Source organism: Guillardia theta (genome assembly GCF_000315625.1).
Source record: "Guillardia theta CCMP2712 unplaced genomic scaffold GUITHscaffold_183, whole genome shotgun sequence".
Classification (NCBI taxonomy): domain Eukaryota; class Cryptophyceae; order Pyrenomonadales; family Geminigeraceae; genus Guillardia; species Guillardia theta.
In genome coordinates this window covers 24,441-47,282 of record NW_005434493.1, presented here as the reverse complement: position 1 = coordinate 47,282, position 22,842 = coordinate 24,441, and the positions used below count along the sequence as shown (strand labels likewise).

Genomic DNA, 22,842 nt, shown 5'->3' with positions numbered 1-22,842 from the left:
TCAGGACCACGGGAGACTAGAGCGAGAAGAATCTGGCCATGCAGTGGGAACGATCCTCCAGGATCAGCTTGGCGACAAGCATAGCTGCAATCGAAGAGATGCCCGTTCTGCATTCCCGAAGCTTCACATATCAGAGGACTTGGTTGTTCAAATCGACTTCCAAGTTTCAAGCTCCTCTAGCAATGTTCTCCATCGCGAGGCAGCCTGGGGCCGAGCAGGTGCTCAACAAAAGTTCCAGTTGACGGAGCTGCAGGTCCACTTCGACCTTAAGCAGTTGCCGGGTGATGGTAAGAAGCGTCAGCATGCTCCTCTCATGCTCAGCGACTGGCTCGACGTCGTGCTGGTATGGAATGAAATCTCCGCAGCCGAGGTGATAGCAGCATCGATCAAACGATGTTTGCTACGACGTGACTTCACCGTCATGTTGTCAGCGTCTTCGGTCATAGGCTTGGCATACCTGGCGCACAAGGCAAGGTCAGTTGTTTCATCTCGCAAGGCGTTGCAGTTGCAGCATGCTGCAGCTTCTCCCGATAAAGTTCCAAGCCCTTCAAGTTTAACGCCTCCATCGCACTTCAAAGCAGGCAGACAGAGCTTGGCAGCACCCTCGACCAGACCTGCGCGTCCTTCAAGTGCAAAACACGATAATAGGGGGCAGCACGAGCAACAAGCCATCATGTCAGACAAAGATATCTACTTATCGAGAGAAGGAGAGCTCGACGGCAAGCCGCCATTCGACCGATGGAAACAGCGTTCATCCATAAATGCTCAGCGCTTTGAAATTTTTGACAAAGATTCTGAACAAGGCGACCAACAACTAGAGGCGCTTTCTAACGGTTCCACCAGTCAGGAAGAAGAAGAAGCACCAGTCAACGAGGAAATTTCTGTGCGTCCCATGCTGATCCTCGAATTAGACATGAACTACAAGGAAATCATGGCAATTAAAGATTACTTCGTTGCAAAGCTTCAGAATGAGCTTGCAAACTGTTTGGACCTGAGACCTGAAGAGGTAAGCGTATACTGGCATGTACCACACACTGGCTGACTGAAGATATTTAGATCATAGTCGACAGACTTCAACTTGGTTCCATCATAGTGTTCATAGATATGTCTCGTGCATTGCAAGCGACTTCCAGAAGCTTGGATGGTATTTACAATGAGCTCAGTGAGCAGTTTTATGACATGGCATCTGAGTTGCGCAATGGAAAGATAACAAGCAATGTCAAGGACATCAAAATCACGTTCGAATACCATCATAACGATCATTCAGCCGACGATGAAGTCATGTGGAGCGAGGGTCAGGTTGAATCAGCGATAGCGTCTAACTACAAAGACATCAAAAGGTCTTCGATGTCATCTAAAGTAAGAAGCCCACAGAGCAGCACTGTGCCTGCCCTGTCAACTGCAAGGAGGAATAGTAACAGTTCAAACATTACGCAACAATGGATGAGATACGATGGATGCAAAATAAAAACTAGAAATTCTTGCGGACTGGAGAGATATGGTCTGCAACTCGATGTTGGTATGAAAGTTTTGATCTTATGAACTTCAGGTCGTCTTGTTGTGGAAGATCGAGCGAAGAGCTTAAAGGTTATTTCTTCTCATCCCAAGTGCTTGCGATGACTTGGCTCAGGTCTGGCTGGAAGACAACGACCAGTGCGTCCGTCACCTCCGAGAGTTTCTGGACGACAAGGATCTGCTCCACGTTGTTCAAGGCCCCGCTTGTGCCATCCGCGTGCGGAGAAGCTCCGAGGCGCCGAGTGAGTTTGTGACCTTGAAGGGAGTCGTGCTGCTCTCAAGAGGTAAACCCGTCGGGGTTCGCACGCAGCTCGAGGCGTCGACATACGACCTGACGCTGCAAGGGTTCATGGATGAGGCTGTCGCAAGGACAGGTGGCTTCGTGCTCGACTTCGACCAGAGGTTCGGAAGCTGCCCCTGTGCTGAATGGGAGGGAGTCTGTGCAAGGTGCACAAAGGACATGGTGAGTTTTCCAGCGAACTTTCCCGAAAGAAAGATTCGAGTGCATGTGGTAGACATGCGGAAGGGAAGGGAAACGTGGGAGCCGCTCTACAAGTATTTCTCCAAGTATCTCCTCACCCTCCAAGCGTTCTGTGCCGTCAACTCCCTCGTCACTTCAGCCCCCATGTATGTCATCAAAATTCTGATTGGAGATGGATCCTTGCCTCCGGGCTGGAGTAAGAGATCATCCGACGACGGGATTCTTTACCTTCACGACATGCTTGATATCACCACAAGCAAGCACCCGGGATATGTAGAAAAGACATTGGCGGAGGTACAGAGCAAAAACAAGCAAGGTGAATCAGCCACGATTGTTCTTTCTTGGTAACGCCATCTGTGCAGACGATGCGCCATCGTCGTTTTCATCTCCAACAGCAACCTCCCCGCGACCCGCTCGACCGATGACGGCGATTCCAAGGCAGGTGACAAGACGAGACTCGCCGAGTCGTCCCTTCTCCGCATTCCCAGCGAATCAGGTAGATCGAAGTCAGGTCAGGAGGTTGAGCTCAAAGCTGGCCTTCAACTTCCAGCAAGACTTCGCGTGGCGAGGAGACAAACTACGAATTGCCGAGAGAGTTTTCAAGTGTGATCGGACTCATGCACCCTATTCGCACCAAGCATTCTCGTCTGCCATGCTGTTGCAGAGCGTGTTCCGAGGGCACCTGCATCGATTGTTTCTGTTGGTGAAGTTTCGTCGCTTGTCGGCCATGGAACTTCCTGTTTCCCTCGCGTTCCTTGCGCACAAGATGGTGGGACACCCGACAACTCTGCGCATGTACAAGAGACTTACAGTTTACTACGTGAAACACTCGCACTTTATGCCCATCCCACAAGACTTCGGGTGGCCCAAGCGCATCAGAATGAGATTCATGCGATCAGTCATGGTGATACAGTTGGCTGTAAGGTGTCACTTCGCAAGAAATTCTGTTAGAGAAAGAATCAGAGAAGTCGATTATGCACTTTCAAGAAGGACGAGCATCGTTGAAAGCGAAAATTATTCCTCAGTGCATGAACAACACGTCCCGTGGCAAAATAATTTCTCACAGACATTGAATTTATCGCCATCTATGAGCTTGAATGCCGAGGAGAAGAAATGCTTAGAAGAGGGGATACGACAGACTCTCTCTCATGAAAATCTGGTTTACCTGGCATCAAAAGAAAACTGGAATATCAATATACTACACAGCACGCTCGAGAATCTCGAGAAAATATTCTTTCTTGTGAGTTGCAGAATCCGAACCAAGGGAAAAGAAAGCTCTTGTTACATGGGTGCGTTCTCTTCAATCCCATGGTCGCGGTATGGAGGCTATAAGACAGATGCTGATGCCTTCCTCTTCTCGTTTCAGACGCAAGATCCGCAGGTTCCTCAGTTTGTGAAATGTCCTTTGAAGCGCCATGCTGCATTTGCTATTCTTCATTCTTGTACTCTACAACTAATCGACGGAAAGTTCTACGATTCTGGTCTCATCTTTGGAAGAGGTCCAGACCTCTTCTTGGACTTGCGAAACCGGACGAAATGTTTGCTGCAGCTCGGAGCCACTTTCAGTGCCCCTGAAGAGGTGGAGGGAAGCGAGTGGTTGAGGGGCCTCACTTCGTTCGAGGCAACCGAGCTTGCCGTGTTTGTCGACAGACAAGGGCAGATCAAGTTGTCTCCGGGCGACTTTACCCCCGCTGATGAAGGGGAAGAACACGTCAGGCTCGCGATAAATGACTCAGAGCATGGGCCTACTGGGCCATTGGAGGAGAGACGAGCGACAAGCAGACATTTTAGCTTCTCACAACGTCTTGGGCTCAATGAAGAGCAGCTGAGCACTTTGCTGGAGTGGACAGGATGCAAACGTTTGACTGTGGGCATGACGACATTCCTGGCATCGCGCGACGGGTTCGAGAGCGAGCTGCTCAAATCTCCTCGTCTCACCCTGAATGCGCCGCTGCTGGTTATTGTCCGAGTTGAGGACCACGTCTTCGGATGCTTCAGCCCTAAACCGGCTGTCAGGAGGAGATCTGTTGGGCTCACCAACGACTCGTTCCTGTTCCGACTCAAGCCTGGGCCCATCACGAAGTTGTCAAAGTTGCACCAAGAGCACCCGGGCGTGGAGATCGTGCCAGACCAGTGCATTGCGTGCGGCGAACGAGGGGCTGACCTGTGAAGCTAAATGTTGCCCGTTTGAACGCTGACCTTGCCTCCAGGCTTCTCGATCTCAAAGTCCCTTTGCGATCTCGCTCCCTCCTCGGGGGCACATATCGATGTCCTTCAGGTCAAAATCCGCGCACATTTCTGGCAGGATCTTTCACAGGGTCAGAAAACAGTTTGTATGCTGTGATGGTAATAACAAAGCATGCAGATGGACTATCAGCGAATTTGCAATTTTACATCTCAAGGAGTTGTGAATGCAACAAACTTTGTACATCTAGCATATTTTTTTCGTGTGGATCAACACTTGAGAGAGTCATTGAAATGATTTTACGCATTGCGGCATCTAAGAGTCGTCGGACATCACTCCCCTCCTGTCTCCCGTGAAGGCAAAGGTGCCCGAAAACACTTTCGACAGGTGGGCATGTACATCTCTTCACCTCCAATGGCCTCGAGCGCGACATCGGCTGTTGTCCGGCGAGTAAAAGAAGCCTCCTGATGACAAAGCTTGCATACAGCTGTTAGTTTGATGATACTCTCTGCTTTGGGCACAAGACTCGTCACTGCCCCAAACGGTTCGCGTCGGAAATCGCCATCAAGTGCTGAGAGAATGATAATCTTTCCCATCTCAGCAAGTTCTTCGCAAAAGGCAACAAGATCCGGATAGAACTGAGCTTCGTCGATTCCTATCACGTCCATGCTCGAAGCTTCTTTGAAAAGATCGTACAATCGCGAGCAAGGCACAGCAGCAACCCTATGATTATCATGTGTGGCAAGCTTATCTAACCCCTCACCGTGACGGAGATCTTTTTCGTATTTGATGATGATGCATTGAAGATTCGCGAGTTTGTGTCTACGCATTCTTCGCATTAGTTCTGTGCTCTTCCCAGCAAACATGGGGCCTAGGATCATTTCGATCCTTCCATCCCCGGCTTCACCGCCCCCCCTCTCTCTGGCCACGCTTCTCAGAGTCTGACTACACCAGGGTGACGCAGAAAAAGCAGAGCTAAAGGAGGACGAGGAGCGAGCCATGACGCTAATTGCCACCAGGCTCATTAGCATCCCGCGCTCCCTTGCCATTCGATTGAGTCGCATAGAGAGCAGCCAACGGGCCAGCCCCTAACTAATAACGTCCTCTCAAAAACTTCAGTTAACTGGTAGAGGTGCGGGGGCACAACCGGATACAACGTAAAAGTAACATAGTAAATTTCTTGAATGACCTTGAGAAACGGTTACAGAACCGTTTCATGCTTGCAGGTGGCCAACAGAGCCTCGGAGCGAAGTCATATAAACCATCAAAATGGCTTTTGTTCGAATGACGATCGCGGCCTTCGTTTGCTGCTTGCCAGTGGCAATGTCTTTCTCTCTCCCCTCCACCTTCCCGTCTATGTCTCTTGAAAAATCAAGTGTGGAGGTCTCTGCATGCAGGGACATGTCTCGGAGAGCAGCTATGACAACCTTAGCGTCAGGTAAACTTCAGAATCCAAGTGATACATTGTTTTGAATGATATCATTACTTTCGCAGGCCTTGTCACAGCTCTTGGAAGTTCATCTGTTCTTGCAGCAGAACCAGTGCCTATTCAAAGCGCTCCAGCTGCACAAACTCCAGAGGATGTCAAGAAGCAGCTTGAGGAGATCAGAAAGAAGGATGTAAGCATGCCTGCAAAGGGAGACATGTTTCTCTCATACTCTGCTTCAGAAATCAGGAAATGTCCCGAGATGGCAAGCTGATATTCGCAAGGCTCAGGTGCAGAACTTCGATGCGCTGTAACCAACTTAAACTTTTTTATCTCTTTTTTTTCTTCACGACAGCAACAAGGGAAGGAAATCAAAAAGATGAGGAAGGATCGGAAGGAGCTTTGCGAAGTCATTTCTGTGAATCACTCTGTTGTTTCTTTGACATTATCACCAGGTCCTTGGCAGAGGCTGCTGAGGTTGTGAAGTATGCGCCTGCACATTTCTATTCGAAGTGATGTGATGTGATATGACGTGATGTGATTCCAACCGAAGCACAAACGAAAAGGGAAAGCAGATTCGAGTAGAGTTTAAATCAATATTCTACTCAAATGCAATTGAGTGGCACAGTTCATCAAACAGCATAAGTGTGCTTGAAATATCATTTACAGATAATGCTAGTTCCTGGTGAAGATTGAATTCGCGCTTCGTTTTAGTTCATGGTCATCACAAGGCGACGGTCTCGCATCATCTCCCATCCGAGCCTCAATGCCTAAGATTTGTTCAGGCTGCAAATCTTGCAAGAAAAAGAACCAAATCTTGGAAACTCACCAGTCGATGGCTTTCAAAGGGTTTGCGCTCCATCAAAAGATGAAGCTTGGTGTCTTTGACCTGACCAACGGCTTTGAGGGCCAGGTATAGAAACGAAGCAAGCAAACATATATCTACCATTGTGGCAAGATCGTCTATCATCTTCTTTTTTTCATCTTGTGATGCCTTCGCTAACCAACTGCTGAGAAGAAATTGCTGCATAGATGTCAATCAAACACAAAACATTTTTGCAAAAAGAATATCAGGAGGGCACCTGGATGTTCAAGTTCTTGTCTTTTGGGATCATGAAGGGTTTGTAGGATGCATAATACCCAGAAGCATCGACATTTCCATATGAGACGAAAGTTCCATTCTTTCCAACTACTCTGGCAACCTTTCGACCAGAATCACCCCCAAGGCAATCGAGTCCGAGCTTAACAGGAGGCAATTCCGAAAGCATTTCCCGCATGCTCCATGTATTCACAACATTCTCATTGACCACGATGTCCACTCCCAGCGCTTTCAGATGCGCCGAGAACACTTGAATGTACTGGTATGGTGTAAGCATTGCAATCACTTTCACTCCCTTCTTTGCTGCAAGTTGAACCACGGTTTGCCCAACGAGAGAGTCACTGTAGTTCAAAACAATCCAGTCTCCCTCCTTCAGATTGACAAAATCATGAAACAATCTGTATGCTGTAGCTGGTCCAAGACCCAACACTGCAGCATATTCAGGTTGAATGTCATTGCGTACGGGAATCACTTGTGATTCATCAAGTAGTGCATGAGTCCTCCATGTACCAACTCCGGGAAGAGGGATCACCCAATCACCCACTTTGAGCTTGGAATTAGGACCAGACTCCTCCACGACTGCCACCCCTTCAACACCCCCAACAGCCGGCAGCGAAGGCAACTTGTCGAAAACGTGATGAATGGCGTGAACTGGCTTGATATCATGAGCCTGAACAAACCTCTTTTTGGACATTGTCGGGGGAGAAGGCACTGAAGAATCATCCTGGGCATGCATCACCACGTAATCGGTCGGGGAAATTGATGATGCTAGAAATCTGACTAGAGATTGAGAGCCTGATGGTTTTGCCAGGGTGCTTTCGTCCACATTCATGATAAGTTCGTCTCCCGGTTTCACACGCGAAGAATATGTCAAAGCCTTCGCTGAAACTGACATCTGCCTTCTGCTGATTGTTGACAAAGGCTTCCATGCCGCTGATTTTGAAATCGATACGCTCGCAGCACTCCTGAATCGAAATCAGTCACAAGAATTCAAAAAAAAGACATGCAAACAAAATGCAAGCGGGACATTTCTATCTCAAATACCTCGTGTCTACCATTGAATACAAAATGGCAGAGCAAATTATCTGGATAACTAAGATATGTGATTCCTACGGTAACGCCCCAAAGAAAGAGTCATGAATGCATGGATGCACTTGACAGAAGAAAACTAGCTCGAGGGGGCATAGGAAGCCAGAGGATTCAGTCAAGCATGTCTCAGGACTACTCCTTCTTCTAGCATTCCAGCATTCCAGGCATTGCGCTTAAAAGTTCGCTCTGGGGTACCTGAAAGCTGCCATTGCGCCGCCGACGCGCATCATGGTTTCCCGTCGCGTTAACCCTCTCGATCACAAATCCTAGACGTTTTCAAATAGCAATAAAGATATTTCAAATATACATATCAAGGTTTCATTTTAATGAAATTGAGCGAACTCACGGAGGGTCAACGGATGGCAGAGGCCTCCTCGCCGACGAGGAAGGACCTAGTGGGTCATAGATGGGTGCATAGGAAAAAATAGGATGTCCTAAATAACACATCAAAAACGTTTTATCTATTTTGTCGTAATGATTTTAAAGTTAATAATTTTTTATCGGTCTAAGATTCTATTAAATTGTTTTTAAATATGTTCTTCCCCTACCTCGGTACTTTAGGTTTTGTTGTATTGACTAATCTTAAAACTTTATGTAATAATATGATAGCAATAATTTTTAATTTAAAATACAATTGTTTGTGTAGTACCAGGTGTAGCGAGCAGTAGGGGAGGAAAAGAAAAGACTCTACTAGCACTGTGTATGCTTGCCCTTGATCGCCTTTGACTGCGTTGTAGCATGCTAGGCAAGCCAGGGAGAAAGAGGAGAAATACAGCATAATGTTCGAACAAAGTAGCCCATGATGACGAAACTAAGATGTTAAAGAAAGTCATGTGTGGCAAGGAATCAAAAATATAGGTGGAGAAACTTGATCAGAGCGTAGTGGAGGTGGAAAAATGATTGCTGAGCCATGAAGAATCGAACCAGGAAATCGCTAAAGAGCTTCGGGAAAGCCTGCAATTTTAGCTGAAGTGTCTCTCATGTTTTGAACATATGTTTGACTACGACGCTCAATACATAAACTGAACTATTATTGTAACTCATTATACAGGTATGGCAACAGTTGACTTCAAAGCCAAAGCGATTGAAAAGGCTCGCATTGCAACTGAGCTGGATAAAGAAGCAACAGCTCTGAAGGATCCAGCAGACTGGGAAAAACAGGTCAGAGATGGATAGAGAAGCGGAAGGAAATCAGTCAGTAACAAATGAATTCATCAGCGAGAAAAATACGACGAAGCGCTTCATGCATATCGAACATGCTTAGATACCTTCATGACAGCTATGAAATGGGAAAAGGTAATTCTCTTATGGCACTTTTTTTTCTTATGTATAAGTCCAGAACCCCAACATTACTGCACAACTTCGAAAGTTTGCAAAAGAGTATGTGTTTAACTTGTTCTCCTTGGATGGTTCACACAAATGTAATATTGTGTCGAAAGATATATGGAGCGTGCAGAAAAGATTCAAGAGATTTTGAAGGATCCTCCGGTGTGTGTTCTAGTATGCTTGTGAAAGATACCTGCTTCTCACCCGATGACAGAAAGCCAAGAAAGCAGCAGTGCCGGCTGGAGGGGACAGCGAGAAAGAGAAAGGTCGAATGAGGTTGACAGCTATCACAAATTGTAATCACATAACTCCTGATTTTTCCTGTAGAGATGCGATACAAAGTGCCATCGTCCAAGAAAAACCAAACGTTCGTTGGGAAGACATTGCAGGCCTTGAACAAGCAAAAGAAGCTCTCAAAGAAGCGGTTTTGTTTATTGTGCGCCTCGCAATCGTGTAGTGAACACTCATAGTTTAGGTCATCTTGCCTATCAATTTTCCGCAGCTCTTTCAGGGTTCTGGAAGAAAGCCATGGAGTGGTATCATGCTCTATGGTCCTCCTGGGACGGGGAAATCATTTCTAGCTAAGGCGGTGATATCCTTGAGAATATACTTGTTCATGCTGGGTTGATCTTACAGTGCTTGTTTTAGGTTGCAACGGAAGCCTCAGCAACCTTTTTATCAGTTTCTTCTGCTGGTATCCTTTGAATGTCTGTCAAGCGCATATAATGATGATGGTTGATACAGACTTGACATCAAAGTGGTTGGGTGAAAGTGAAAAATTGGTAAAAATGTTGTTCGAAACAGCTCGTGAACAAAAACCATCCATAATTTTTATCGATGAGATTGATTCGATTGCCACAGTAAGTATCCTTGATATCAGTTCAGCATTATGTATAACTCTGCAATTCTCAGAGTAGAAACGATAGCGACAGTGAATCGGGAAGACGGATAAAAACTGAATTGCTTGTTCAAATGGACGGGCTTGGGAATTCTCTAGAAGGATTGCTGGTGTGTCATTAACCAAATTGATTGTTATCATTCATTGTCGACCACAAGGTGTTGTGCGCCACAAACTTGCCATGGGCAATCGATAGTGCTGTGCGTCGAAGGTGCCAACGAAGAATTTACATTCCTCTACCTGATGAACGAGCAAGGTTCTGCAACAAAGTTGGTGTCATCCCCTCTTCCACCTAAAGCAATTGCAGGAGGAGGCTTCTTGATATTCACTTGTCCAAGATGGACCCTAAGCCCGGTCTTGAGCATGAGCAATTGCAGGTATTCTATGTAATTTGAATAGCCTGCCTTGATTCATCGGATTGATCAATCCTTTGACATCATTCCTGCAGACTCTTGTCAGCAGAACGGATGGCTTTTCTGGGAGTGATATTGCCGTGTTGATACGAGACGCTGTTATGGAGCCGGTGAGGCGATGCCAAGACGCACAGGCTTTCAAGCGAGTCATGGTCAAGAATCCCGAGGGCGTTGAAGAGGAGAAGTTGATGCCGTGCAGGTTCGTTTCGGTTGTGTAATGATTGATCTAATCTTTCGTAGCCCGAGTGACCCAGACGGAGAAGAGATGACAATCATGGATCTTGCAAAGAAGTACGTCGAAACTGTGCTGGGAATGAAGAGGTCTGATGTTTGTTATGTAGCAACCTTGCAGACAAGTTGGTTGCTCCTCCAGTTTCCTACAGAGATTTTGAGAAAACACTTGCGCGCTGCAAACCTTCTGTCAGTCTGAATGATCTTCAGGAATTTGAGAAATTCACAAAAGAGTGCGTACAAAGATGCAAGCTCCCAAAACACCTGACACTGTATCACAGGTATGGACAAGAGGGATAAAAGCCCGTCCCTTGCACTTTGTTTGGATACTACATATAGCTTCGCTGAAAAGATGGATTTCGCAAATTTTTGCATCACTTTGAAATCACTAGTGTACATGATTGATGGAGAAGTTGAGAATCAAGTATGGGTGTAAAGTGTTGCTGACGACGATCTGTCGTGCATAGATGTCACAAGTTGGATGTATTTAACTTCTGCCCGAACCAATTCCAAAAAGAAACGCCTACATGAGTACTCCAACATCATCCGCAAGATTCATTGTCTATGCTTGATCAAATACTCTTAGCTCAGCAGGGGTCCAGTGAACTTATTGATACAAGCAACCCTGTTGCCCAAGAAGTCAAACTTGTCTACGCAGTAGTCCATGCGCTTCATGTTCTTGAAGATGTTCGGCCAGGTGTATGCGCTGGCGCCAAGAGGTGGGAGGTATCCAGGCTGCGGAACAAGTCAAGGATCGGCGAATGATCTTTCAGGCAGCATAAGATCTCACAGGGGGCTTCGGGATGCCTACGAATCCAAGATACTGATCTGCATCAACGTGGGCCGTGGGTGTAGGTCCACCGTACTCGGAGGCCGCTGCGGTCTATTCAAAGTTAACATTTGGAAACATCAAAAGAAGTTGAGATTAGAATGTCGTAACAAGCAACTTCAGAATCGTATTCAAATCGACCAAGACACGCTTGTTATCATGACAGGTACTATACTAAAAAGCTATGTTTACAACATCATCAGATTTGCTAGTGTAAGTGAATGCAAGTAACAATTTCATGAGCGTGATATAGAACATCAAAGATCTCGGTAACGGCATTAGAAAACACTATAAATCAGCCCTTCGATGCTTGATGGTCATTTCGTTCTGGCATAAAAACAAGTATGTTGCTACATACAAATGCTTTGCATGAGAAGAGTCTCATTTCTTCGATCATATGGAGCATAAAAAAAACATCAACAATTAGCCTATCATCTCTGAGAATCGTATTGACTCAAACAACTTTCTAATTTCTCTCGAGTACAATGGTCTAAGGCCTCAAACCATGTCTCGAATCTATCTCCTAACTTCACACATTCCAAGACATAAAGAACACCGCAAAATTACATCAAGAACATCTTAGCATCAATTCTCTGTGATCGTCATGCCCTTCTCTCAACAATCCTAACCGCCACAGGACAAACATCGCATTTTACTGGTGCAAACACCATCACTTACAACTACTTGCGTGATCATCACGAATCCAAGTGATGACAACAAATCAATGCTCTCTACGCGTCGTGAACTATCATGTATTTGATGGGTTAAACTTGACATTACGCGCTCGTCATCGGTTGCGTTTCTCTCTCCCTTCATCGTACCTGCTGCAGGAGTCCGAACATTGCGCGGCCCTTGCGCTATTTCTGGAACTCAGGATACCCTACCCCAACACGGGGTACATGATTCTGAAAACCACCCGTCTTGCAAGGCCAATAGAGTCTATCAGAGTCTAAGCCGGCGGCGGGCCGGGAGTCGGGTCAGGAGCGGCTGACGCCGCAAGCACTACTACTTTACTCAAAGTTAAGTTAAAGCGGAGTTTCCTCGGTTCCGCAGTATTCGGGCTCACCTTTCTGAGCGCCAGAGATCTTTGTTGGCACACCACTCCAGCTTCTCTACTCCCCTTCGAGACGGTACCAGGCCACCCGGTTGATGAACTTCTGTGTCAGTTTACCCCTCAGCGCACGATTTGGCACTCGATTATGGAAAGTACAAACCTTGGGATCTTTGAGCAGCAGCCCGGCCCATCAGCTTGGTGGCTGCCGCTGACATCTTCTCCGTCATCCTGGGGGGACCACACACATGGCAACCTGCAGGCACCGCAGCCCTGCAATGCCGTCCTCAGTACCCTCATCAAAGATTCCGGAGTGAGATGCCGTGTCCACATGGCAAGGCGTACCCGGCACTACTAGGGCAGAACGTTTCCCAACACGGCCCTGAAGATCATCATGTAGGGGACTTCGAACTTCCACAACTGATGGCTACTGGAGGCGGATGGCATGGGTTAATCCTGGACTTCAGCATGTCACATGTTTTTGACAATGATGGAATACCGGACCTGGCTCGGAGCAAACTGCAAGCGGCAGCACAGCGGAAGATCCGAGGGCATCGTAATGCAGTCCCGCCAAAGGCCTTTCTTCCCATCATCGCCAGCACTGATGGCCTCTTGCAGGACGATGCGTTGCGCTTTCTGTGGTGGCTGGCGGATCGCTCGGCGAACAAGGAAACGGCAGCGCTGGATGGTCTCTCGGCCTCGCAAGACGTCTCAGGTGATCCGACTTGCAAACGCATCCGGTCCAGGATCTTTCGTCAGCTCAAGGCCTCCCTGTCCTTCGCTGCCATCATCGCGGGTGCATCCCGGTATGTGTCTCATTCCTTCGGCGGCGGCCACCGCGACATCGCTGGCATGGCCGCGCGGGGGACTTGTCCTGCGCGCAGTTAAGCGAAGGTATCAGTTAAGTTTGGGGGACAGCAGTCGGCAGGATTGGGTTTGGTTCTCGCTGTCTTTTCTCTTCTCGCCGTCCCCCTGTAGGCAGTTTATTTTAATTCACTTTGGCGGAAAGCACTTTGAGTAAAGACCGATGAGATGGCGCCTGCCTCCGCTGTGCCGGTACCTGCCATGCGTGGTTTGCTTGTCCTCTTCGCATGCTTCAAGAGACCGGCAAGCATGCAGTTCGCTGATGGGAGGGAGATGGACGGAAGCTTTCGTAGGGCCTTCGAGGTTGCTAGATCTTTGACACCTTTGACATGTTTGAGCGGAGGATTCCAAACAAGGTCTGCACAAACTTTGCTAGACGCCCCTGAGAGTGACCTACGGAATATTGGTAATGTCCGAGAATGTCTCACTCTGCGCGGAGGAGATGAGAGCTCCAAAAAGGAGGTAGAGAAAGTGATCGAGGGGTTAGAGAAGGAGATCGAGGGGGTAGAGAAAGAGATCGAGGTTGTAGAGAAAAAGATCAAGAGTGTAGAGAAAGAGATCAAGAGTGTAGAGAACGATATTCAGGTTGTAGAGAAAGAGATCAAGTGTGTAGGGCAACAGGATCCGAGGAGGCATGCAGAACGTAAAGACAAGAAGCAGCTCCGCAAAGACAAGGAGCAGCTTCGCAAGAAAGAGGAGCAGCTTCGCAAGAAAGAGGAGCAGCTTCGCAAAGACAAGAAGCAGCCTGCGACGTTGTAACTTGATGCAATAGAGTCACATATAGTAGCTCTACGTTTATCCTAGTTTGCAGTTCAATATCAGCTATATAAATACCATCTTTACCTGTTACAATCAGCTTCTTTGCTGTGAATAATTCGCCTATTACAGCAAACATGATAATCAAACGAAAATGTAGTTCATGTTGGACACACTAATCGGTGCCGCTGTGGTTGATCCAAACGTACAACAACAATGGCCATCTTTGCATTCAGCAACAACAACAACACCAATGGCCATCTGTGCATTCAGCGACAGGTCTCGAGACAGATTTCATGGTGCTTGCCATGGAAGCTCGCTGGGAGGGTTGCAACCCTTCGCTGCTCCTCCTGTCGAGGCGCTCTCCCCCCTCACCCCCTGTTCCGAGTTAGCGATGTCTTGTTGAGCTCGATCTTCTTCAAGATTCACTCTGTCCTGGCAGCCTCTCCTCCTCATCCTGTGCTCTGCATCAGCTTCGGCCCATGGTCTTATGTATTATTTGCCAAATAATACACGCCATCAGCTTCGGCCCATGGTCTTATGTATTATTTGCCAAATAAAACAACAACGCTGCTTGTTCAGTTCTTCATTGGAGTGGAGGAGCGAGTTTGGCTGTGGGTATGAACGAGGAGGTGAGTGCAGCGCAAGATTAGTAAACTTGACCGTGTTGTGCATTGGATGATCGATTGATCTGGTAACTGATGAGTTGCCATGATGATTGCGGCTTCTTCTTCGTCCGGATACTGCAAGTGTAGTATCACGACTGAAGGAAGGTGTGTTTGTAAATCCGAACACAACAAGTGAGCACGATTAATCGGACGCACCCGTGCGCATCAGGTGTTGTTGTAGGCGCATGTTATGCCTTGCAGCCTCCTTACGGCGAATTCCACCTTTACCAATCGCCTGGTTGTGACTTGCTCGTTCACTACGATGAACAAGAAGATCGCGTACACGATTTAGGGTTTAGGGATCTGTTAGCTTCCTGTTTATAGCACTGAGTCACGTGAAATTCGCAGAGATGCATGTGCTGGCCTGCCCGCTGAAGGTGGACAAGAAGGACCGACTGCGGGTGGAGATGAGGGAAGATGATGAAGAAGAGGAGGACATGGAGGAAGAGCAAGGCGAGGGCGAGGAAGGAGACGGGGCGAGCCCGTACCGAGCTTGAGCTGAGCGGAGCTTTGAAGCAAGACATGAAGGCGAAGAAGAGGTGGACAAGAGGGGGACTCGAAGAGCGACCGACGGGTTAGCAAGGCCCGGTAAGCAAGGTAAGGAGAGGATGTAGGAGGCAATCGAAGGCGAAGGTGAGGAGAGGCAACTCTTCTGACTGAGGCTGAGGAAGCTGATTGGAGGAGGAGTAGGTGGCGCCTGAAGGCCGAGGGGAGGAGAGGCCTGACTGAGGCTGAGGAAACCAAGAGAAGACTGGAAGTAGAAAGAAGAAAGAGACCTCAGAAGCAGGGTTAGCACTTTAGGGTTTAGGGTTTAGGGACCGGCCCTTTAGCAGAGCCATGGGACCGGCCCGTTAGCAGAGGCATGCACATCTGCGGCGCATAGGGAGAGCGCAAGGGCCCGGGACCGGAGGAAGCTGCGAGCAAGTGCTTGGTATAGTTCAAACAGCTTTCTAACTATGGTACTACAGTATGATGAGCGCTCTGGAGGCCACGTCGAGGAGGCCGCCGACCTCGTCGAGAGATTGAAGAGCTTCATGAAGCGTTCAAGTATCCTGGTAGTCACTGAGGACACTCAGGCTTGCAGAGCTGAGGGGGGATGCACTCCCGACGCTATCGCAGAAGCCATCCGCTCGACATGTCGGCAGGCGAGACGCGACCTGGTTGAAGACTCTCTGAGCGAATGGAGCTCAGAGTCGAGAGCATGGTTTATGCAACAGATGGAGGAAGCGAAGAGGGGGTATTAGACAGAAACGCGCCGGAAATCATGGATATAGGACAATTGGATAGATAGTACAAATTATTTGGATAGTAACACTTCTTAAAATCTGTCTCTGCAGCGTCGGATATGAAGGAACGGGCTATGTTTCATGCAGCCAATGCCAGCTCGGTTCTTACAATCCTTCTGCTGGTCTTACCTTCTGCGCTTCGTGCCCTGCTTCGAAGACTACAGCGATCTACAGCTCCAAGTCAGCTTCAGAATGCGTCTGTCTGGCGGGATACTTCTTGCTGGTCGACGGCAGCTGCCAGCCCTGCTTTCCAGGCACGTTCAAGCCAGCGATCGGAAACGGCGAATGCACCGTCTGCGGCACCGGTAAGTTCGCCATTGGGGATGGAAGCACGGATGCTTCACTGTGTATCTGCAAGCAGGGCTATTTCGGCGCCGACTGCCTGCCTTGTGCCGCTGGATCTTACAAGAACAGCACAGGCAGCGGTGATTGTACGCTTTGCCCTGCCGGAACCTACCAACCGGAGACTGCTGCGATCAGCTCTTCACGCTGCCTTCCATGCCCGCTTGGCACTTTTTCGAAGGTTGTCGGCGCTTCTTCTTCCAGCGTCTGCGAAAGTTGTGCTGTAGGGACTTATTCCGATGTAACGCAATCCACTTCATGCCGGCTTTGCCCTGCCAATTCCACATCCAGCCGCGGCTCTGCTAGCTTCGGTTCCTGTCTCTGCCTTCCCGGCTACAAGCTGATTCAGACTACAATCCAACAGAAGACAATCTGCACCTGCCCCAGCGGCCTGACGCTTATTGGAAGTCGTTGTTACGAAGATTGTCCCACTGATTACATCGTCTACTTGAATTTGGTTGATTGTTTACGGCCTTATAGCGCGGTATATTGTCCATGTCCAGCTGGTTACACTGAAACGAGATTATGGTGGTCTTGCTTGTTTTGTTCACGGCCGCATCTTCTATCATTCCAAGGAATTACATTGATGCAGATTGCAGCATCACTTCCATTTTCACCAAATCAGACAGCAACACGTCCTGTGTCCCCTGCGAGCCTGGAACGAACAAGATTAACCTTGGTGATTATGCCTGCGTTTCCTGTCCCGAAAACTACTATTCGGAAGCCTATGCGTTAGACACGGCCTGCAAGCCCTGTCCCGCCTTCACCACTTCCGCTGCCGGCTCTTCCAGGATTGAAGACTGCCAGTGCGTAGCTGGCTACACCAACTTTAATGGTTCCAACGGATGCGTCCCGTGCGCTGCCGGACCGTACAAGAATTTCGCCGCTTCCTTCATCTGCACGCTCTGCCCTGAAAACACTTACAGCTCCGCGATAGGCGCTACCAGCGTCCTTCAATGCACCAGCTGCCCGCTGCATTCCACTTCCATCCCAGGTGCTTCCAAGCTGGAAGACTGCAAGTGCGATTCCGGCTTCCAGAAGATAGGCGTTGATTGCGTGAGCTGCGGACTTGGACGATACGGAAACGGGACGGAAGCCTGCAAGGATTGTCCTGCTGACACCTACTCTATCACTACGCTATCTGCCAGCGTTGCCAGCTGTTTACCCTGCCCTTCCAATTCGGTAGCGCCGAGCTCTTCGGTGAACGTTCTGGCCTGCAGATGCAAGGAAGGATACACTGCTAACAGCGACGGCGTTGCCTGCGCGGCCTGCCAATCCGGATACTACAAGAACTACCAAGGGAAAGGCCCTTGCGTTGCCTGCGCTATCGGATTCTACATGCAAACTGCCGCTTCGGTGACGATTGATGATTGCCTGCCATGTCCGGCGCTAACGACAACACTGGCGAACGGATCCAGTCTGATTTCCAGCTGCCTTTGCCAGGTTGGTTACGAGCCTTTGATTGCCGGCGGATCCAAGACCTGCATTCCCTGATCTAAAGGCTACTACAAGGATCAAATATCCGACAACGCCTGTACGCCCTGTCCTTCCGACACGTTTTCCGCACAGATCGGCGCTGTAGCGTCTACCACTTGCAAGCCCTGCTTTACCTACGCTAAGAGCGCTGCCGGGAGCTACGAATGCAGCTGCGTTCCTGGCTACTACCGCAGCTATTCCGACGTGCTTGGATACTGCCTGCCTTGCCCTTCCGGCACCTACTACGACATTGCGTTGAAGTCGTGCCAGAATTGCCCTGCCAGCACGTACAACCCTGACATAGCCGTGATAGGCGCCTGTCTGCCCTGTCCGAACCATTCACACAGCAACACCAACGGTTCTACGCAGATTTCGTCCTGCTCCTGCGATCCCGGCTACTACAATCAATCGCTAGGCGTCTGCGTTGCCTGCGTTCCTGGCAAGTTCAAGACTGCAGATTCGCCGCAGGGCAAGCCGTGCGAAGTTTGCAGCATGGGGTTTAGGGTTTAGGGTTTAGGGTTTAGGGTTTAGGAGCCGGCCCTTAGTAAGAGCAGCCGGCCCTTAGTAAGAGCAGCCGGCCCTTAGTAAGAGCAGCCGGCCCTTAGTAAGAGCAGCCGGCCCTTAGTAAGAGCAGCCGGCCCTTAGTAAGAGCAGCCGGCCCTTAGTAAGAGCAGCCGGCCCTTAGTAAGAGCAGCCGGCCCTTAGTAAGAGCAGCCGGCCCTTAGTAAGAGCAGCCGGCCCTTAGTAAGAGCAGCCGGCCCTTAGTAAGAGCAGCCGGCCCTTAGTAAGAGCAGCCGGCCCTTAGTAAGAGCAGCCGGCCCTTAGTAAGAGCAGCCGGCCCTTAGTAAGAGCAGCCGGCCCTTAGTAAGAGCAGCCGGCCCTTAGTAAGAGCAGCCGGCCCTTAGTAAGAGCAGCCGGCCCTTAGTAAGAGCATGCTGCCCTGCGGCGCGTAGGGAGAGCGCAAGGGGACCGGTGGAAGCTGCGAGCAAGAGGTTCGTATAGTTCAAACAGCTTTCTAAGCATGGTACTACAGTATGATGAGAGCGTTCGCAACCTGCTGTATCGGAGATCATGCCAATACACGCAGGGTGAGCGCTCTGGAGGCCACGTCGAGGAAGCCACCGACCTCGTCGAGAAGGTGAAGAGCTTCATGAAGCGTTATCCGAATAGTCGGACAGCTTATGCTTGCAGAGCTGAGGGGGGATGCACTCCCGACGCTATCGCTGAAGCCATCCGCTCGACATGTCGGCAGGCGAGACGCGACCTGTTTGAAGACTCTCTGAGCGAATGGAGCTCAGAGTCGAAAGCATGGTTTATTCAACAGATGGAGGAGGCCAAGAAGCAGAATGTCGAGACATACATCCGACACCGAAGGCACCGAGGGGACCTCCTTCATCTCCATGACTCTCCTAGGGATTTCCTCGATGTTTGTTCGACAAGAAGAAAAGTTGAAAACGAAGCTTATGGAGCTAGGTCTCATGGTAGACTCAGTCGATGGAGTCGACAAGGCCATCATGTGGAAAGCACCTTACAGACCTGAGATAGCACGAGCAGACGACATCTCAGTCACCGTCTCCTTCCTTCGGAATGAAGCAGCCATGGAGCTATGGGAAGGCAGGAGAGAATACAGCATAGATGGCAGATCGTTTCGAGCCATGCACATGACCGGTCGTTCAAGCTTCGAGCCAAGCGAGGACCTTGGGGCAAGGGAGGGAGCCTTGCCGAGCTATCACAGCTCTTAGCTCTTGGAGGAATGTCGACGGCCGAGATCGCTCAGATCTATCGATTTCAGCTGCTCTCGCAATCCCTTGCAGCCGCAGAGGTACAACCGCTTGCTGGCATGCTCGTGCAGGGTCCTGGGCAGAGAGGTCGCAAGGGGCCGAGCCCGAAGACGTATGTTGCTGTTGGGGCAAGCACCGGAGCTCTGCAGCAGAGAGAGCTGGAGTGGGTGCTGAGCTCGCCTTCGACGGCAAGTTGCGAGCAGACCTTGGCCTCGTTCAGAGAGAGCGAGGCGATGGAGGGGGTGCACCTGACTCTCATCAGCGACGACGCCAAGCTCAGAGAGACGTTTGCAGTCGAGCTCACAGCCGACACCTTCGTTCCTAGGGGAAAGATCGCTAAGCAAAGGAGGGCACTTCGCGAGAGAGATCATGCGGGGCGCAGCAGCTTCAGAGTACAGATCAAGTCGAGGTCAAGCATGAGCACAGGCCGCTTCTCGAGGAAGGAGATGGAAGCGCTGTGCGGAGGAGGTAACACATCGATCACGAGAGTCAAGCGAGCCATGTTGGAGTTAGCAAGAAGGATAGGCGTGACGCCGGTCAGCGTCGAGGTCGAGGAGGATCGTGACACGCTCAGCTGGGATGGGAGCCTGATAGCTCTCTCCCTGGCGACCAAGGCAGAGGCTCGACGCTTGATGGAAGACATGCCCTTCTACTTGGAAGGGGTCCTGGAAGTCAAGCTCGAAGCGGTGGGGTTCAAGCTCAACGGGCCTCAGCATGAGGAGGAGAGGAGCCCGAGCAGCGAGGAGCAAGCCCAAGAGTCCCAAGCCGGGCAGCAGCAAGGCGCTGGATGGCTGGAGCTCAGCGACATCGACAGGATCACCATGGAAGCAGCGTCGCCGTCAGGGCCAGTCGATCAACAGGTCTTGCTCGACCTCTCGACGATGCTCTTGGAGACATCAGAGGAGGAGCTGCTAGCTGGCAAGCCGATCTCTTTGGAGCTAGACAAGAGTGTTGGCAAGCTGCATGACACCTTCTGCTCGCCGGGCAACGTGGAGTTCATGACGCTCGGAGCTTGGGCAGCCACGCCGACGCTGGGATCGAAGCGAAACATGTTGAAAGAAAAGCTCAGAGCGTACCTCGGCGAGCAGCGCTGGACACGGGTGCAAGGGAACAAGGCAGCGAGGAGGGGCAGCGCCTTCTCTCCAAGGGCAGCAGCGACTGATGCGCTCGAGCAGGAGGCTGAGAGCGATGACATCGAGAGTCGATCTGTCAGCCTCTTGTTTCTTGCGATCAGTAAATTTGCTGAGCACCAAGGCCTGAAATGCACGGGCAAGGTCGACAAGCAAGACCGACTGCGGCTGATGATGAGGGAGGAAGTCGACATGGAGGCTGAGGAGGGCGAGGGCATGGAGGAGGAGGCCGGTGCAGGCCCCTCGCGCGCTTGAGGCTCGAGTCAAGTCTTAGAGGTGGACAAGAGGCGGAGCGGAGCTGTGGGCCCCATGGGGGGAAGGAGGAAGAAATAAATGAGGTGGACATGGGGCAAGCAACGAAGGTAAGGGCAGGTAAGCCAGTGGGAGAGGGGGGAGGGGGGCCGGGAGGAGGAGGCCGGGCGGAGGCCGGCCGGGCTCTCGGGCCCGGTCCGGACCGAGGCCCGGGTGAAGGGACGTGAGTCCCAGGGACCCATACGCATTCCACCTACCACCTCACCCATCATCCACTCACTGGCCGAAGGCCGGCCGAGACCGCCAACGTGTGTCGGGGCCGAGGAAGCAATACAAGTGGACAGCACGGACGACCCAGGCCAAGGCCGGCGGAGGAAACTCCACTGGCTGAGGCCGGGGAAGACCACTGAAGTATATCAGAGGAGGGAGCAGAGCAGAAGCACGGCTGCCATAGGGGCCAGCCAAGTCGGGCCGAACTGCCAGGTCACGAGATCCCTGTTAGACTAGAATAGAGCAAGGCGATAACAAGCCATGCAACCTACCTAGCATTCTAATAAACTCAACTACTACTACTACTACTAGAGTTTAGGGTTTAGGGTTTAGGGTTTAGGTTTTAGGGTTTAGGTTTTAGGGTTTAGGAGCCGGCCCTTAGTTTAGGAGCCGGCCCTTAGTAAGAGCATGCTGCCCTGCGGCGCGTAGGGAGAGCGCAAGCTGAGGCAGGATCCCTTTATCTGAGGCATGCAGATCAGCGGGATCCCTGCGTGGTAGAGCAAGAGTCGCCAGGAACGCAGGAAGCTCGGGAAACCATCGAGAATGCTTCGAAACATGTGGCCAATATCTATTGTGAACCCTGACGAGATCGTTCAGTACCGTACCTCCAGCTACCTCAAGAGGCAGACGGAAGCTGCAACGATGCCGTCATCAGCCGAACTGATGCGGAGACTGGATGAATTCGCAAGGCAGAACCCCAAAAGCAGGACGAGCAAAGCTCTGAAAGCAAAAGAAATATCCTTGGAAGCCTTAGCCGAAGCCATCAGTCAGACATGCAGCTTTGCTGAACCCTCGTCACTGGAGAATCCGAAAGGGCTCAGGCAGTGGGGTGACGATGTCAAGCAGTGGTACCTGTCAGAGTTCCAAGCTGACAGACAAAGGCAGATGGAGGCCAGATCATATGATGATCAGGGCACCAAGGTGCAGACGATTACCATGAAGGTACTTGGGATCCCTGCATACTTTTCCAGACAGGTGTGATAGGATATGTTTACTGACTTCCTGTCTTTCTTAAGTAGGTGTCCTAGGCAGTCTCGTTTCTTAGGAAATTAGATTACTTACTTTTCTTTATCTCTAACGTTGATTTGGAGTAAATTGCCGTTGAATTGTGCATTGCTGTCGCGCGCTTGTTCTTTGGTTTCTTGACGGGATCACTTCGTGTGTCAACGCTGGATCGAGAGATACTTGTAGGAAGTTTTCCTAACATTTTGGTACGCGAAGGCCTGGTTTTCCTCTCGGAGTTGTTGTGTTGAAAGAAGTTGTTCAAGAAAACATGGATAGGACGAGCATTCAGTCAGGTAGCGTCGTCTCGGACTTCATGAGTCGAAGCATGTCGCGGTTGGGCAGCTTTGTGAAGGAGACATTGAATGGGTCAGCAGAGCAGCGTTTTCCTACGGTGACAGGCATGTCGCCGCAGTCACATGCGTACGATCCGTCGGAAACTGTCATTCAGCAGGAGGCTGTCGTACGTGCC

General features: G+C 50.1%; 8 protein-coding genes across 8 annotated transcripts; 6 read left to right on the top strand and 2 right to left on the bottom strand.

Moving 5' to 3' along the window:
• Window positions 1-3,758: 3,758 nt before the first annotated feature.
• Window positions 3,759-4,486, top strand: GUITHDRAFT_156072 (hypothetical protein; the record flags this gene model as incomplete). The annotated part of the gene is made up of 3 exons (XM_005820272.1): window positions 3,759-4,162; window positions 4,207-4,314; window positions 4,362-4,486. Coding segments are annotated over 3 exons (558 nt in total), but the record flags the coding sequence as incomplete, so codon positions are not given.
• A 27-nt stretch (window positions 4,487-4,513) lies between these two features.
• On the bottom strand, window positions 4,514-5,062 carry GUITHDRAFT_158919 (hypothetical protein; the record flags this gene model as incomplete). Its single annotated transcript, XM_005820271.1, has 1 exon — window positions 4,514-5,062. The coding sequence occupies one exon, from the start codon at window positions 5,060-5,062 to the stop codon at window positions 4,514-4,516; it is 549 nt and encodes a 182-aa protein (XP_005820328.1).
• A 362-nt stretch (window positions 5,063-5,424) lies between these two features.
• GUITHDRAFT_166487 (hypothetical protein) lies at window positions 5,425-6,088 on the top strand. The gene is made up of 5 exons (XM_005820270.1): window positions 5,425-5,619; window positions 5,676-5,800; window positions 5,850-5,897; window positions 5,963-6,016; window positions 6,063-6,088. Exons 1-5 carry the CDS (start codon window positions 5,451-5,453, stop codon window positions 6,081-6,083), a joined length of 417 nt encoding a protein of 138 aa, XP_005820327.1. The 5' UTR covers window positions 5,425-5,450; the 3' UTR covers window positions 6,084-6,088.
• Window positions 6,089-6,179: 91 nt separating this feature from the next.
• On the bottom strand, window positions 6,180-8,020 carry GUITHDRAFT_160291 (hypothetical protein). Its single transcript, XM_005820269.1, has 5 exons — window positions 7,991-8,020; window positions 6,690-7,671; window positions 6,554-6,631; window positions 6,437-6,496; window positions 6,180-6,377 (listed from the first exon to the last, which is right to left on the bottom strand). The coding sequence occupies exons 1-5, from the start codon at window positions 8,002-8,004 to the stop codon at window positions 6,318-6,320; spliced, it is 1,194 nt and encodes a 397-aa protein (XP_005820326.1). The 5' UTR covers window positions 8,005-8,020; the 3' UTR covers window positions 6,180-6,317.
• Window positions 8,021-8,844: 824 nt separating this feature from the next.
• On the top strand, window positions 8,845-11,115 carry VPS4 (vacuolar protein sorting protein 4). Its single transcript, XM_005820268.1, has 16 exons — window positions 8,845-8,956; window positions 9,014-9,091; window positions 9,135-9,175; window positions 9,235-9,283; window positions 9,336-9,397; window positions 9,449-9,545; window positions 9,597-9,710; window positions 9,770-9,815; window positions 9,866-9,981; window positions 10,034-10,129; window positions 10,178-10,275; window positions 10,327-10,396; window positions 10,468-10,631; window positions 10,673-10,723; window positions 10,774-10,896; window positions 10,945-11,115. The coding sequence occupies exons 1-16, from the start codon at window positions 8,849-8,851 to the stop codon at window positions 10,961-10,963; spliced, it is 1,332 nt and encodes a 443-aa protein (XP_005820325.1). The 5' UTR covers window positions 8,845-8,848; the 3' UTR covers window positions 10,964-11,115.
• Window positions 11,116-13,608: 2,493 nt separating this feature from the next.
• Window positions 13,609-14,166, top strand: GUITHDRAFT_120461 (hypothetical protein; the record flags this gene model as incomplete). Its single annotated transcript, XM_005820267.1, has 1 exon — window positions 13,609-14,166. The coding sequence occupies one exon, from the start codon at window positions 13,609-13,611 to the stop codon at window positions 14,164-14,166; it is 558 nt and encodes a 185-aa protein (XP_005820324.1).
• Window positions 14,167-15,787: 1,621 nt separating this feature from the next.
• GUITHDRAFT_120460 (hypothetical protein) lies at window positions 15,788-18,445 on the top strand (the record flags this gene model as incomplete). Its single annotated transcript, XM_005820266.1, has 4 exons — window positions 15,788-16,068; window positions 16,169-16,548; window positions 17,052-17,906; window positions 17,961-18,445. The coding sequence occupies 4 exons, from the start codon at window positions 15,788-15,790 to the stop codon at window positions 18,443-18,445; spliced, it is 2,001 nt and encodes a 666-aa protein (XP_005820323.1).
• Window positions 18,446-18,956: 511 nt separating this feature from the next.
• Window positions 18,957-21,101, top strand: GUITHDRAFT_120459 (hypothetical protein; the record flags this gene model as incomplete). The annotated part of the gene is made up of 2 exons (XM_005820265.1): window positions 18,957-19,408; window positions 19,532-21,101. The coding sequence occupies 2 exons, from the start codon at window positions 18,957-18,959 to the stop codon at window positions 21,099-21,101; spliced, it is 2,022 nt and encodes a 673-aa protein (XP_005820322.1).
• Between the last annotated feature and the right edge of the window lie 1,741 nt (window positions 21,102-22,842).